At 42.7% G+C, this 16,995-nt stretch overlaps 1 protein-coding gene across 2 annotated transcripts in view; it reads left to right on the forward strand.

Annotated features, from left to right (window-relative positions):
* LOC144499778 (protein furry homolog) overlaps positions 1-16,995 on the forward strand; it is a 302,728-nt gene that overhangs the window by 146,074 nt on the left and 139,659 nt on the right. For both annotated transcript variants that reach the window (XM_078222227.1, XM_078222228.1), the window contains exons 21-26: positions 4,890-5,149; positions 6,393-6,582; positions 12,784-12,908; positions 14,505-14,562; positions 15,467-15,558; positions 16,510-16,682. In XM_078222227.1, coding sequence (XP_078078353.1) covers positions 4,890-5,149; positions 6,393-6,582; positions 12,784-12,908; positions 14,505-14,562; positions 15,467-15,558; positions 16,510-16,682 — 898 coding nt within the window. The remainder of the gene's footprint in view (positions 1-4,889; positions 5,150-6,392; positions 6,583-12,783; positions 12,909-14,504; positions 14,563-15,466; positions 15,559-16,509; positions 16,683-16,995) is intronic.

Genomic DNA, 16,995 nt, shown 5'->3' on the forward strand with positions numbered 1-16,995 from the left:
CTTCCTTCTTAAATTTACTCAAAGTTCTGGCATCCATCACGTTCTGGGGCAGTGAATTCCACAGACTCACACCCCTTTGAGAGAAGTAATTTCTCCTCAGCTCTGTTTTAAATCTGCCACCCCTTATCCTAAAATTGTGACCTCTTGTTCTAGATTGCCCTACAAGAGGAAACATCCTCTCCATGTCTACTTTGTCAATCCCCCTTATCATTTTGTTCAACTCAATTAGATCTCCTCTCATTCTTCTAAACTCCAGGGAGTATCGGCCTAAACTGTTCAACTCTGCTTTTTGTAAGACAAACCCCTTGTCTCTGCAATCACTCTAGTGAACCTCCTCTGAACCACCTCAAATGCAATTATATCCCCCCTCAAGTAAGGGGACCAAAACTGTACACAATGTTCGAAGTGTGGTCTCTGTAATGCTTTGCACAGTAGCAGCAACACTTCACTACTTGTATCTTCTATTCCTTTAGCAAAAAATGCCAAAATTCCATTGCCTTCCTCATTACCTGCTGTACCTGCATACTAACTTTCTGCAACTCATGCACAAGGACATCCAGGTCTCTCTGCACCAAAGCACTCCAAAGTTTCCCTCTATTTAGATAATAATTTGCCTTTGTATTTTTCCTACCAAAATGGATAACCTCACACTTATCCATGTTAAACTCCATCTGCCAAATGCTCCCCTATTTACTTAACCTATCCATATCCATTTGTAAATTTCTTATTTCATTATTGCAACTTATTATCCCACTTATCTTAATGTCACCTTACCTAATTGGCTATGGTACCTACTATCCCTGCATCCAAGTCATTAATATAGGTTGTAAAGAGTCAGGCCCAAGGACCGAACCCTGTGACACCCCACTAGTTGCATCTTGCCAACCTGAAAAAGACCCATTTATCCCAACTCTGCTTTCTATTGATCAGCCAATCTTCTATCCTGGCTAATAAATTCCCCTACTCCCATGTAAACTAACCTTGTGTATTAATCTGTTGTGTGTCACCTTATCAAATGCCTTCTGGAAGTCCAGATATACTACATCTACAGGATCACCATTATCCACCTTGCCTGTTACACCTTCAAAGAACTCAAACAAATTAGTCAAACATGATTTACCCTTCTTAAAACCATGCTTACTCTGATGGATTGCATATTGACTTTCTAAATGTCCTGTTATTACTTCCTTCATAATGGATTCTAACAATTTCCCAACAACAGGTCTTAAATTAATTGACTTATAGTTTCCTCCATTTTGCCTCCCTCCCTTTGTGAATAAGCCCATTATATTGGCATTTTTTCAATCCATTGGAACCATTTTTGCATCCAGGGAATTTTGGAATATTGTAACCAGTGGATCCACTGGCCATCCCTTCAATCCCAATAGTTTGGTCAGTACTTTTTCCTTAGTGATGATGATAGTTCTAAGTTCCTCCCTTTCTATAACCTCTGACTTTTCTGTTACAATTTGGATGGTACTCGTTTCCTCCACTGTGAAAACTGAGGCAACATATTGATTTAGTGTCTCAGCCATTTCTGCATTCCCTAATGTTAATTCCCAGCCTGATCTTCCAAGGAGCCAGCAGTCACTTAAGTGATTCTCTTCCTCTTTGTGTACTTAGAGAAGCTTTTGCTGTCCACTTTATATTTTGCATTAGTTTTCTTTCATAATTTACCTTTGCTCTTTTGATTACTTTTTTAGTGACCCTTTGTTGATCTTTAAAAGCTCCCCAATCTTCCAGTGTGCCACTGGCCTTTGCATTATGGTATGCCTTAGTTTGTGTCTTTATGTTGTCTTTAAGTTCCTTGCTTAGCTATGGAAATCTTTTTCCCTTCTTACCACCTATCATCCTCTCTGGAATATATTTTAGTTGGGAGGACTCGAATATCTCCTTAAATATCTGCCACTGTTCATCAACTTTCCTGCCTTTTAGTCTTCCTGCCAAGTCCACTAGGGCCAAATCTGTCCTCATGCCTATGTAATTTCCTTTGTTTAACTCCATAACGGTAGTGTGGGACTCCAGTTCTTACCCTCAAACTGAATTTGAAATTCTAGCATGCTATGATCATTCTGCCCTAGAGGATCCTTAACTATGAGATAATTTATTTGCCCTATCTCATTGCATAATACCAAATCCAAAATAGACTATTCCCTGGTTGGTTCCACAACATATCCTTCAAAAAACAATCTCTAGTACATTCAATGAACTCTCCCTCGAGGCTACTCTTGCCAATTTGGTTATTCCAGTCAATATGCATGTTAAAATCACCTATATTTATTGCTGTACCTTTCTTACAAGCCTTTGGTATTTCTTGGTTTATAGTGTGTCCCACTGCTCCCACCAGGAACTTATTTCTTTTGCTATTTCTTATTTCTATCCAGACTGATTCTACGTCTTGGACTCCAATACCTGTATCGCTTCTCACTAAAGCACTGATCTCATCCTTAACTAACAAAGCTACACCACCTCCTTTTCCTTCCTGCCTATCCTTCCAAAATACTGAATACTCCTGAACATCCAATTCCCAAACCTGGTTTCCCTGCAACCATGTCTTAGTAATTGCCACTAAATCATACCCATTTGTCTCAATTTGCACTGTTAACTGATTAATTTTATTCCAAATTCTTCATCCATTAGATACAGAGCCTTTAAGTTTATTTTACTATCCAATTTCCTCCTTGTGTGAGTCCTTGGTGCAATATGACTATCATATGATCTGTCATTACATTTTACTTTCTGTTGACATTCAGACTCATCACTAACTTGCACTCCCACCTTTTTTAACTTGACTTCCTAATTTTCCATGCAACTGAACCCTCACCCCTACTATTTAGTTTAAAGCTCTCTCTACTTCCCTAGGTATACGGTCTGTAAGAACACTCATTCCAGCACGGGTCAGATGCAGACCATCCCAACGGTACAGCCCCCACTTGCCCCAATACTGATGCCATTGACCATGAATGGAAACCCACTTCTCCCACACCAATTTTTGAGTCACCTATTCATCTCTCTAATTTTATGTACCGTTTGCCAATTTGCACACAGATCAGGTAATAATCCAGAGATTATAACAGTCGAGGTAATGCTCTCTAAATTACTGCCTAACCCCTCAAACTGCCTACACAGGGTCTCCTTCCTCATTCTACCTATGTTGTTGGTACCTATATGGACCATGACCACTGGATCCTCCCCCTCCTACTACAAGTTCCTCTCCAGCCCAGAGCAGATGTCCCAAACCTTGGCACCGGGCAGGCAACACAGCCTTCAAGACTCTTGATCCTGGCTACAGAGAATATTATCTATTCCCCTGACTATACTATCCCCAGCTATGACTACATTTATCTTTTCTCAACTGAATTGAACCACAGTGCCATGGTTAATTTACTCAGGCTCCTTATAGTCCTCACTTTCATCCACACAGGGAGCAAGAATCGCAAACCTGTTGGACAAGGACAGGGGCTGAGGCTCCTGTAGTGTTATCTCTTGGATCCCTCTCCCTGCCTCACTCGCTGTCGTACCTTCTTGTTCCTGACCACAAACAGAACTTAAGGCAGTTAATCTAAGGGATGTGACTGCCACCTGAAACTAGCATCCAGATAACTGTCTCCCTCCCTGATGTGTCGTAGTGTCTGAAGCTCAGACTTCAGCTCACTAACTCTGAGCTGGAGACCCTGAAGCAGCCAACATTTGCTGCAGATCTGATCACTATGAACACAATGGAGTCCACCAGCTCCCACATGTTACAGCTACAACACATTGCATGGTCCATATAGGTTCTATTTTATTTCATTAGAATTTATTTAATTTTGTTTTTTTTAACTTGTACCACTAATCTTTGTTTTCCAGAATTTCTGTTTCCCTATCTAGCCTTCATGTCCAAAGTCAGAAAGGTAGAAGAGAGAAAGACTCACCTCCCAGTCACTTATCTGTGATAACACACGGACATGTTCACTCTTCCTGCCTTGGCCTGCACCTGCCCCCGCTGACCAATGAACCCAATAAAGAAAATCAAAGTAAAGCAATAATCCCTCCCCCACTTTCCTTAATTTCCACACTTATCTTAACTCTCAAGCACTCAGAGCAAAATGGCACTCCATGCAATACTTGAGTGCCCGAATGAGTGAAGCTCCACTCAACACCATCCAAGTCAAAGTAGCCTGCATGATTGGCACCTGATCCACAAACATCCTCCACCATCGATGAGCAGTGGCAGCAGTGTGTACCATCTACAAGATGCGCTGCAGGGGTTAGGGTGGAGGGGAGGGCCTGAGTGGAACGCTCTTTCGGAGAGTTGGTGCAGACTCAGTAGGCCAGATGGCTTCATTCAGTACTGGAGGGATTCAGTGGTTCTAACTCACCAAGGCTTCATGTACAGCACCTTCAAAACCCATGACCGCTACCATCAAGGGTAGCACGGTGGCACATTGGTTAGCACTGCTGCCCTCACAACACCAGGGACCCAGGTTCGATTCCGGTCTTGGGTGACTGTTGGAGTTGCACGTTCTTCCCATGTCTGTGTGGGTTTCCTCCGGGTACTCCGGTTTTCCCCCACAACCAAAGATATACAAGTTAGGTGGATTGGCCATGCTAAATTGCCCCTCAGTGTCTAAAGATTTGTAGGTTAGGTGGATTAGCCATGGTAAATGCACAAGATTATGGGGATAGGGCAGAGAGGCGTTGCTATTACAGTTTAATTTTAACCAGAAAGAACATCTTTAATTTTCTTGATTTTATAAAGGATAAGACTCAATGAAATACCGTACTTAATATTGAGGGCCACAGACCCCCAGCCCACCCGCCTAAAGCCTTTCCTGTATTGGTGAAAATTTGTGCTGATTACAAAAATAACTGATTTCTCGATAATTATGATTCATAATTTTATACAGACCACCTTAAACTTTGGACACAATGGCGATTTACAATGGCTGGTAGATTGGAATGCAGTTTTGGTTAACAGCCATTATGATGTAAAGAGTCCTTCTCATGTATGGATATTTGCACAGTCTGTGAAGGATCCCTGGGTTCTGTGCCTCTTCAGCTTCCTCAGACTGGAGAATCTTCCAAAGCATTGCCCTACTGCACTTAGCTATGCCTGGCCATATGCCTTTGCCAGATTGCAGCTGCTAATGCCTCACATTGATCCTAAGTAAGTAATGTTGAATATATTGGTTAATGTTTTTTAAAGTATTGAAAAATCACACTAAGTATGATTCTGTTGTGCCAACCTGTCCCTCTTTCCATCACCCTTCTCAAGATAGTAGTTATGCAAAACTAGTTCTGGTTTAGAGTCTAAGCATATTAAAAAAGTATATTTTTTTCATGAGTGGGGGTAAGTGTTCATTTTAAGTTGCCACAGTCAGAAGTAATCTGCTTTACTGTCACAGATATAATGGGCCCAGTGTACGCATTTAGTGTTGGGATTTCCACTTTAGCCACATTTCGTGCCAGGCTAATGTAGCATTGTGTGACCTGATTGAAGCGGCCTTGCTCATTCTCCAGCTCACGCACTGCTTCCCTTGCCAACCTTCCTGCTCACAATTCTTCTTGCTCCCTCACTCACATTGTTCTGCTCGCTACCCCTGCCCTGAGCTCACACTCACAATGGGGGTTTGATGAGTGGGAAAGGCGGCGAGCAGGAGGGTTAACCACTGGGGAAGGTGGTGCAAGGGAGGGAGCGGAAGAGGGAAACAGCGAGTGGGAGAGACTGGCAAGTGGGAGGGATAGACGGAGTGGGGGAGAGTTGGAGAGGTAGGCAAATTGGAGAGGCAGGGAGCAGCAGAGAGTCAGCGAGTGGGAGAGTGTCAGTAAATGGGAGAGAGTCAGGGTGCAGGAGAGCTGCGAATGCAGGGTAAGTGGAAAGAGTTAGCATATTTAGTTCCTATTTTAAAATTTATTTCATTTTTAAAATTATTTCTTTTGTGAATACAGGAATTTAAGAACATACAGTATTTAAACTTACAGGACATACTTTTTTTCTGACTAGAAAGATCCTACAGAATCTAACTACAGCTTTTGCATTGGTTGGAATGGGGAAATCTTTCCCTTAAATTGTTTCACTTAAAGCAGCACTTTTCAGGAATGCAACTACAATGTTTAGTGAGGAATTACTGTAAGTTCTAAGAAAAATAAATAGACATTTTCCATGTAATGGTTGAATCACTAAAAGAAAATGATTAATGGGAAAGAAATAAACCAAGGCAGTTTGTGAAGGCACTGTTGAGTGGAAATGAGCAGGCAGTGTGAGGGGCTCAGGTGGAGCATGAACATTGGTATAGATCTATTGAGCTGAATTGTTTATAAATCCTATGTAATTCTGTGCAAAATTCGAGCAGACAAAAAGTGGTTTGAGATCAACTACAATTTCGGATTTCTGTTCTGTTATTTTGCAGTAGTCCTATGTACACAAAAAAAGTGAGTACAGCAAGTGGTGGGGACAACTATGTGACCCTTTGGAGGAACTATCTTATCCTTTGCTTTGGAGTAGCAAAACCCAGTATCATGAGCCCTGGTCACCTTAGAGCATCAACTCCAGAAATCATGGCTACAACTCCTGATGGTAGCTATAGCTATGATAACAAGGTACCAATTTTGTTCTGTGACCTGGGTTAAATTTAATGTTTTGCAGCTGAGTAACTTTCTACAACAAAATCAAAGCTTTTGAGATGATATATTTATTAATTTATTGACAGAATATTGTTAATTATTAAGCAATTCCAGTCAGTAGTATGGTTACCTCAGAAAACAATGAGCGGAACAATGTTGGGAAACCATTTGCATGTATTAACATATCATGAATGCTCATTAAAAAGCCACCTTGATGAAATCATATGCAAAATAAATCACCAAGCAAGGACGTACAGTTTTGAAAGTGTCCACCACATCTTCCTCTAGACAGTTAATAGTTGCCTATGGATTTTGATTGTTATAATTACAGTGTCAAACTATAGTTTCTCACCTCTGAAAATATATTTACAATGAACTTTTACGGTTACGATTTAAGTCCCTCAGCTAAGATTTAAGCCCCCATGAGTTATTGTGCCATCCACACACCACTGACATCAGTGTAACAGTAAATGCAATGAGCTCAATGAGCACATCTCCTGAGGCCGCAACATGGTTAGCAGAGAAAATTGACTAACAGGAGTATTGGCCAAGCTGCACACTGACAAATGATTGCCGTTGCCTAATCACTCTGGTTATATATAATATGGGAATCAATAGAATTTCCTAATTGGACTCAATTAGTGGCCAACATTCTCAGGCCCTTACTGACAGCGAAACTGAAAAAAACATCAGAAAAGTGAAATCCATGACAGTTAAATTCAATATATATTTACAAATGTGAAGACTATATAAAATGAGTGTACACCCATGCTACCTTTCTGTATTCAAAACTTCCAAGTTTCTCTAATTCTACTTGGTGCAGCCCCAATATCTATAGCTGAGTTGTTGACTGAAATGACTTTGGTGGACATCCCTGGTGGCCTGAGGCCTAAAGAGTCTCCTGCTCAGGTGCAGGTACACCCTCTTTGGCCTGACCTGCTGCAGGTGATGGGCAAAGGGGAGGTGGAGCGGCATGGTAATCTTGGAGTTTCCTGGGTGGATGTGCAGGGTGCTGGCTAACGCCCCATTCTTCCTTGTGGGTGTCTGTTAGAATCTCCCTGATCCTTAAGAAGAAGGGGCACTAGGAGGGAGGTTGAGGCGCCTTGACCCCCTCTCATTTAGCCACTGCTGCGTTGCACTCATGGTTAGAGCAATGTAGTGCATGTTTGAGCACACAACTGGCTGAAATTGTGCATTCTGTTGTACCTGGTTCTCAAAGCAGCCACCGTTTTTGACACCGAGACAGCCAAGTGCTTACATGCTGAAGCCAATGTCAATAGACAGAATATGGATGGATTTCTCCAACCTTCAGTCCAGTCTGTGGATGACCCCTGGCAACTCTGCCTGATGTCTTTACATCTCCAAGGGATCTCTTAGGTCCAAATCCAAAGGCTTATCATCTGATTCAGATTCAGCAGAGCCCTTGTCTCTAGCATTCCTCTTGAGTGTCAGAGACGCCAGCTGTCACTGCCTATGTCAGCTGTGGGCCCTTGTCTGTGATGTGCTCACCTGATTGTGAACCAAAGCCTGCTCTAGAACTAGCAACCTTCAAGGTGAGTGTACCTGTCTGGTGGAGGGTATAGGTGAATTCTGTGATGGTGCTTCCTCTGAGGATACTGAAACTTCCTCCTCAGAGGTGGGTTAGAAGCTGGGACTATGGTATCTCTGGATTACTGTCCTACCCCTTTTCTTGCTGGAACCTGAATTAGAGAAAAAAGAGATTTATTGATTGACTAAGCAGACTCATACGTTAAAGACCGCTCGTATTCATTGCATGCACACTAGCGCTGGTGAAAGGATGCATACTCACTGGGTTCTTGGAGAAAGCTGATCTCACCTTCTGCGCAGGTAAGGTCTCGCTCTTCATGTGCAAGCTCCGTGGCCTGCTTCTCAAAGCTACTAAGGAGATGAAGTTCAGGTGTTCCACCTCCAGTCTTGGCCTGCTCGTGTTTGTTATGCATAATCTTGAGACAAAAAGGATTGATTGCGAGGCCAATGGGTGAATGAGCAGTTTAGAAGCATGCATGCCTTTTGTTGCTTCTGAGCCCACCCCAGTAAGTGATTAGGAAGCTGTTTGTCCAAGAACTAATACGAGATAGAGTGCATAAAGCAGTCCCACCGCGCAGAGGGAATCACAGACTTCCCTGCCCACCACCAAACTTAGACTTCAGAGCTATTGATTCAATCCAATGTGAACCACCTTAATGAGCTAAAGGGGCTGATTCTCCCATCCGACTACGCTAATTTTTTAGTACAGCGGGTCAGGAGATTCCAGCAATGCCCGATGCATGGGATCTGCATTTGGCTTCCCAGCCTGCACCAGAAATCGGCAGGGAGGCGCATAAATTATGGTAATGCACATTACCAAATATTTTAAATTAGCGGACCTGGGACTGAAGTCTCTGGGCCACTAGCATCCACCCCGCCCACCCCCCATGCCAGAATGGTTCACTCCAGCGGGGATTACTATAGCTCCCCACTTTCGGGGAACTAGCGGCCTGGCCCTGCTGAGGTGAAGATGGTGCAATCAGGGACCAGAGGATCGGGCAGCGGGGGGATGCCCCCTGGGCATTGGTACCTTGGCAGTGCCAGCCTGTGTCACCTAACACTCCCCAAGAGACAAAGTGTCAACGCCCGGGGGCAACTTGGCACTCACCATTGGGCATGAGGCAGTGCCAAAGAAGTGGGGCCTATGGGGGGGCCAAGTGGGTGGGGCCTGATGGGGGTGTCTGGTGGGGCAATCGGTGGAGGGTTGGGGGGGTCCCACTGCCACTCTGCATAGTGATTGGGGAGGGTAGTGGAAGATCAGGGTTGTGGGGGAAGGTTGTAGCTGGGCCGGACATGTCACGAGGCCACGATTGGGCCGTGGGTGGGTGGAGAGCCGGCGATGCAGAGATCATGGGACTGGCTAGCGATCGAGCTGGCCAGCAAGCAGGAGACTGGCAGTGTGGGGCCATTGCACATGCGCCGATCTGACAGATCAGTGCAAGCGCACTGGCCTGCTCAGCGCTATGCTGCCGGCCTCTCCAACGGGAATAGGCCCCACCCACTTCTGGAGTGAATCACGCTGGTGCACTCAGCAGTGCACATAGTGTGGGAAATTCAGTTTGAAACTCCCGCTGAAAAAAAAGTGATTTACTCCAGTTTTCATGCGACTTCGACACTTCAATTTTTTGGGGAGAATTCCGGTCAATGTGTAGGTTAGATATCTACATTGCTGAGTTACTTGTCTTAGCTAGTTTCTGTAGAGAGCGGCTGAGAGAAACAATATGGCTTACTGTTCGAAGAGAGGAAAGAATAAAACAAAAAGTTAATCAGTGCCATTTTTGTGTACCTTTTTGCTCATTGTCAGCTTGAATTAGTCATTGTATCCTACTTCTGAGTTTAAAAAAAACCTGAATCCGTATCTTAAAAAATAGACTTGCTTTTAATGTAGCACCTTTCAGGACCATCGCCATTCCAAAATGCTTTACAGTCAATGATGTACCATTATTCAAGTGTAACCACTGTTATTGTGTATGAAACATGGCAACCATCTTGTGCACAGCAAATGCCCACAACTGCAATGTGATAAAGAATAAACAAACTGCTTTTATAATCGAGGATATCTCCCATGCTGATCTTTAAACTGGTGCCATGAGTTTTTTTGCGTCCAGCTGAGAGGGTAGACAAGGACTTGGCTTAATGTTCCATCTGAAAGACAGTATCTCCAATAGTGCCGCACTCCCTCTAATGTTTACTTGGGAGTTCAAGTCCTAGAGTGGGCCTTAACCCAGAATGTTCTGACTAGAGGCGAATCTGCTATCAGTTGAGTTATGGCTGACACCTATTGTCCACTGATGTTGACACCAAATGAAGGTCTTAATCCCACAACTTGTTGGGAGTCGCAATCCAACATTGATTTTAGCTGAATTAACTGATTTATGGCTAGAGGGCACACTCGTCATCCAGTTAAGGACAGTGGTGGCTTCTTAAAGCTGGAGGGCCAATATGAAGTTCTCCAATACTGAATTGATCTGAAGCCTGCAGCTGCAAATCTAGGAGAGAGAGAGAGAGCTGTTCAAAGTGGAGATACCGGGCCCTATTTTACCATTTTGATTCGAAGTGCTGGGCGGACTTGAAACTGGGAGTGTATCAGATCCGACTTTTAGACCTGTTCTCAGGCACCTCCCATACATACTCTGCCTGAAAAAATATCAGCGATTCCAAATCGCGTTGCAGCCTGTGGGTGGGGCATAACACGCCCGAAATCCTGCAGCTCCAACTAGCACCTCCGACTGCGCATGCACAGAAAAAAGAAGATAGAATGCGGCTCCCCTGCCACATCGCTCCCGAGCCAGATAATGCCTCCCCCTGGCCCCCACAGACATTACCCCACCGCCCCTCCCCCAATATTATGGACCCCCGCGCCCTCCGCCACCCAGACTGATGCCCCCCCCCCCTTCACCCCCACCACCACCGATCTCAGGCAGAGTGGCAGCGGACCCCCCTTCTCCCTCACTGACCTCAGGCAGAGTAGCAGCAGACCCACCTCCCCCCTCACCCCACTAATCTCAAGCAGAGTGCCATCGGACCTACCTCCCCTTTCTCCCCACCACTGATCTCAAGCAGAAAACCGTCGAACGCTCAGCACCTACCTCCTCACTAACTGGAGTGCCCAAATCGGACTTTTGTGGAGCATGTCTGTTTTGTGCCAATTCTGGATAGGTGAATGCAGTGGTAAGGGGGGGAAGTGTTGGTAAGGTTGGGTGTGCAGCTCATTAAGTCAATTAAGGGGAACCGGCGCGGAGGTGGGCGCGGATCACGCTACTTGCCTCGCGTCCAACTTTACCAAGTTTTCATGCCCGAAAACGGGCGCAATTTGATGGTAAAATCGGGCCCCCCCCTCAGCACTTTTAAGTTATTTGGGGAAATCCCTCCACATGGCTGTAGCTGTGAACAGTTTGTTGATTGTGGAGGGTGCTTCAAAGTCATCCTGGAATGCTAGAGCTCTGGTCTGTTGCCATGCTCCCTACGCCATCAGTTTCTGATCAGTGATCTTAATTGGTCTTCTCATTGCCTTAACAAGCAACCTGCCAGCCATTCCACACCTGACCTGGTCTTTCCAAAAATGGCTCTGGGGCAGGATCTGCCAGCAAATCAGCATGCTGGCTAGGGACACAAAATAACCTGCCTCCCTTCCTCAGTTCCCACCCCCATCAGCCTCTGAAAACCATGTCCCTAGACTAACACTTCAGTGCAGTATTGAAAAAGGGTTGCCAGTGTCAGATGTGCTGTAGTTGAATGAGTTATTAAACCAAGGTTATGTTCAGGTGAAGGCAAAATATCCCATAATATTCTTTCAAAGAAAATTGAGTTCTTCCAGTATTCTGGTAAATGTTCATTTCTTAAGTCAGTTCCATCAAAAAAATAGCTAGGCATTTATCCTATTTACTGTCAGTGGGCACCTACTGTGTTCAAATGTTTTTGCTGTGTTCAGCTATATAACTGCAATGGCTTCACTTTAAAAATAATTTGTTAGTTATGAAGCACTTTTGGAAGTTGTGAAGACATGAAAAATATTTTAGAAATGCAAGCTCTATTTTTCTTCCATGATGGTTCCATGGTGGTTCAAAGTTGCTTAGAACACAGGTTTCCCTCTTGGGAATGCATTTTATGTGGCTAGGTGGGTTATGTGAGTTCAACAAAAATGTGCTGAAATAAGTTATTTTATTCATCCTATTCCATTTTGTTTCAAAAGCATATAGCAAATAATTTCTGTAAATATTGTATTTGGAAAACTCAAAATATTTGGAAAACAGAGTGTAAGTGAAGAGGAAAAGATCATTACATAGGATAACATCAAGGTTAAAAGAGAGGAGAATAGGCATTTGTTATTAGATAACAGCAATCTTGAATTTTAAAATCTGTAGTTCACACAAGGAGCAGACATCTGAATTTATTATTATCCGATTGCGTTGTCTGACAAATATGTGAGAAAGGATTATACAATTGTGAAATGTAAGTTTTATAGTATCATTGTTGAATTTTAGACAACATAAATACGTTAGCTGCATTTTCGTACTTTTTGTTGTGACATGCCTAAAGACCTTTGAGGTAAAAGGCGAAATCATGATCTATGTGTACTCGGAAGTTCTTCAATGTATTTTAGGATTGTCATTATTTATCACTGCACAGGTCATAGGAACACCATCTGTGGCAGTATTGTTGAAACAACTGGTTCCATTGATGCGTGCTGAAAGCATAGAAATTACAGAGTCTCTGGTACTTGGATTTGGAAGGACAAATTCACTTGTGTTCAGGTACCGCAAGAATCATTTTTGGCCTAACCTACTCAAACATTGCAGTTAAAATAAAGTCAAATTGAGTTTTTGTTATCTCTTTTACAGTTTTTACTTCAATGTAAACTGTAAATTTCAGTTATGGAATAATCATCCATGTATTTCAAATGATTTGCTGACTATCTTGTCATTTGAGAGCTCCTATGCTTCCTTTAAGATGAAGGAAAACACAGAAGCCCAGAATTTCCACAAACCTGTTTGGGTCACGGAAGTGCTGTGGAGTGTTGCTTTGCAATGCAACCTTTAAATGAAGTGGTTGTTTAAACAACTTGGGTGGGTGTTATGCATTTTTTAAGGCACCTAAACCATGGTGTTTTAGAAAATTCAGAATAGCACTTCAAGGATAAAAGAAGCCTGATGGTTGAAAAAACTATATATAAACAATAATCCCATTGTCTTAGAATTATTATAAGTCATATGATATACACAGTTAGCAATGTCAGAAATTTAAGAAAGCATATACTTGCACTGGAGGCGGTTCAGCAAAGGTTCACTAAATTGGTGCCTAGGATAAGAGGCTAAGTAGGGAGGCAATTCTAAAATGTGGGGCTACAAGGGTGGCACGGTGGCACAGTGGAAAGCACTGTTGCCTCACAGCGCCAGGGACCCAGGTTCAATTCCGGCCTCGGTGACTGTCTGTCACATTCTCCCCGTGTCTCTGTGGGTTTCCTCCGGGTGCTCCAGTTTCCTCCCATAGTCCAAAGATGTGCGGGTTAGGTTGATTGGCCATGCTAAATTGACCCTAGCATCAGGGGAGTTAGCAGGGTAAATGTGTGGGGTTATGGGAATAGGGCCTGGGTGGGATTGTGGTCGGTGCAGACTCTATGGGCTGAATGACCTCCTTCTGCACTGTAGGGATTCTATGTCTTTTTCTGCCATGGTCTCAGCAGGGTCCTATTTAGCTTCTTCAGGACCTGACTAGTCAGGTAGCAGGAGAAATCTTCTGGCCAGTCTGGCAGCAAAAGGGTCTTCTGACAGTAGGGCAAACAAGGATGTTGTGCATTCAGAGCTGGTAGCCTTTTAAATATGGCACCAGCACCTGCCATTGAGTGAGCTAATGCTGTTATTAGCACCTCATTTCCCACCTCCACTCTTGAATTGGGCCTTGCACCGCCCTTAATTTAATTGGCCAGCCACTGCATGATTGCAGGCTGCTTGAGCAGACACAGCACCTTTTGTCCACCACTTAAATACATGTCTGAACCTAGGCTTATAACTAGGTTAAATTTTAAATTGGTTAATGATCAGAATTTTCTAGCTGTTCACGCTGGCAGGATCTTCCAGCTCTGCCGACAGCACACTCCCGCTGTAGGTTTCCCAGCGGTGAAGGGTGCATTCAACAGGAAACCCCGTTGACAGCGGGACCAGAAGATCTTGCTGCCAGTCAATGGCAGGTCCCCCTTGGCCGCTGTGAAACACGCAGCAGGTTGCGCGGAAATTCCTGCCTACTGTCTCTTCTTAAGCAGCGGTATTTGTCTGTTTATAAAGCCAAGAATAATTTCTAAGTTTATATGCCTTATCATTGAAGACGTTTTTTTTTCTCTTCCTTTAATTCAGGGAGTTAGTTGAAGAGTTACATCCATTAATGAAAGAAGCTCTTGAACGCCGACCAGAGGTTTGTTTTTGAGACTTTTCTTTCACAATAGAGAAAAAAATTGAGTTGCTGTGGTAAACCTGATTATTTTTCTTGAACGTCTTAAATGCTGTCAATTCATATTTGTTCAGATCAAACATCATTGTTTAATTACTTATTGACAAAATATAGAAAAATATAGTATATAAAAATCCAAGTTTATTTAGAATTTTGAACTTGGCAAATTTAAAAACTGAGAAGTTGGGCTACTTGCAAGAATAATAGCTAGGTGAAAGTTAGCTTCTGATGTCCCATTTTGTAGGTAGAAGAGCATTTTCAAAATCAGTCTTTTAAATTTTACCTTGAGGCCATTATATATCTTAAACGTTTCCCCCTCCTCCCCAACCCTTAATGTAACCACCCCTACTTCTAGCAAAATGTTTCAATGGCAGAAAAATGGAGGGGCCCACTCAACTGGGTCCTGAATTAAATTCCATAATTCAATTCCCCACCCATCACTCCTCTGACTGATTAGCATTTCTGTGCTAATTTCAGAGAGGAAATTCATTGGCTTTTTGATTTTAAGTGATGCATTTGGAAAGAGGCTATTTAACTCAGTTAGCAAAACGCCTGGTGTGTGGCTCAGAATAATTCCAACAGCGCAGTTTTGCTTCCTGCTGTGGTTGTGGTAGACTTGTGACCTACCTCCTTACCCTTCCCTTGAGAGTGGAAGGCAATGGCAAACCACCATTGACAAAACAGCCAAGAAAACTGCTCAAGATGAAGCATCAGCAGACAATGAGCTAAGAACTAGCCTTCAAGCAGAGCATGCTAATTTATTTACAACAGAGTTAGATTGTATTTACAATTATTTTCCACAAATGTAATTTTGTTATGCTTTACCATTCAGTCTGTACGGATTTCTGTTTTCCATAATCTGCTTTAGAACAAGAAGCGCCGTGAACGTCGAGATTTATTACGACTGCAGCTTTTAAGGATATTTGAACTTCTTGCTGATGCTGGGGTTATAAGTGACAAGTAAGTTTGCAATAAAATGAAGGAAAATATGAACAAAATTTTCTGTTGTCCCACGCATAATTCAGTATTTAAAATTAGATATGTGATTGATACTCTTGAAATGCAAAGCAGAAACAACAAGACTTGACTTGTAGAATGTATGCTAATGCACTCACTGCCAAGATACCAGCAATTATAAAAGTAGACACTGCTGCATCTATTTGACTACAACCATGCCTTAATAGATTCTGTGGTTTCAGAAAGCCAACTGCAGATTTATGCCGTCTATTGCTAAGACATCTGCAGCTGCCATGTAGCATGTGGCTGCATCACGTGTGAAAGTGTTGGTCACTGCACCGTGGGCCTGCCTCCAAATTTACCAAGCATTTTGCAAAGGTAACCTATAGGAATGGTGCCATTGAGTGGCAAAAAGAGCTGCTCACTTTACAACCATCTCATGTGAGACCATTCCACCCCATCACCATTCATAAGTGGTCAGGTACTAACTACTACGTTACTTGTCTGCAGACTCTTACCGACATATTCCCTTTACTGTTTCCCTGTCACATTTTTGCCTTTCTCCCATTGGCCTTTAGAAATACTTCCAATGGGTTGGAATGATTTTAATGTTTTCCCAAAGACAACAAGGAGTTTTGCCTCTGATGTGCAATTTCTTGTTAATCCTCCAAACCCCTTTAAATGTAACCTACAGTTTTCTGCTCTTACCACTAATACACGGATCCAAAATGCTCTTGTAACTGTTAATAATAATACAAATGGACTGATTCTGAAAAATAGAATCATTAGTACATTACCTTTCTAGCAAGATTTGTACTATTTTTTAACCATTTAAAATCAATTTAAACCAATAGATTACACTTATCCCATTGTGTTTAAATTAATTGTTGTAAATAAATGGCATTTAGTCTTCAACCGCATTTAATAAACCTTAGTTTTCTTTCTCTTTGCTAGTACTAATGGAGCTTTAGAACGGGATACTTTGGCACTGGGAGCCCTGTTCTTAGAGTATGTCGATTTAACCAGGATGCTGTTGGAGGCAGAAAATGACAAAGATGTTGAAATTCTAAAAGACATCCGAGCTCATTTTAGTGCAATGGTAGCCAATTTGATCCAGTGTGTTCCAGGTAAACCCATTCTGCCTGTGCTATTCCTTTTCTACTTTGAGGGATGGTTGTCAATTTCTTGAGGCCTGTGTGGCAGGTTTTGTCCTGAATTTTCCAAAAGTAAATTTAAATCTTATCAAACCTTTTTAAAATAATATTTACCAATAAAAAGGCTTTAAAGACTTCAAACAAATAAAACACAATCGACTTGTTCACTTCACATTTCTGGCAGAGACCTTCAACTTCGGGAAGCAGGTAGCAGAAATTCAGAGACCATTTCTAATCGTTAATCCAAGTGGTTAGAAAATTATGCATCCATACTTCCAATTTGCAT

The sequence above is a fragment of the Mustelus asterias genome, chromosome 10 (assembly GCF_964213995.1).
Source record: "Mustelus asterias chromosome 10, sMusAst1.hap1.1, whole genome shotgun sequence".
Lineage (NCBI taxonomy): Eukaryota > Metazoa > Chordata > Chondrichthyes > Carcharhiniformes > Triakidae > Mustelus > Mustelus asterias.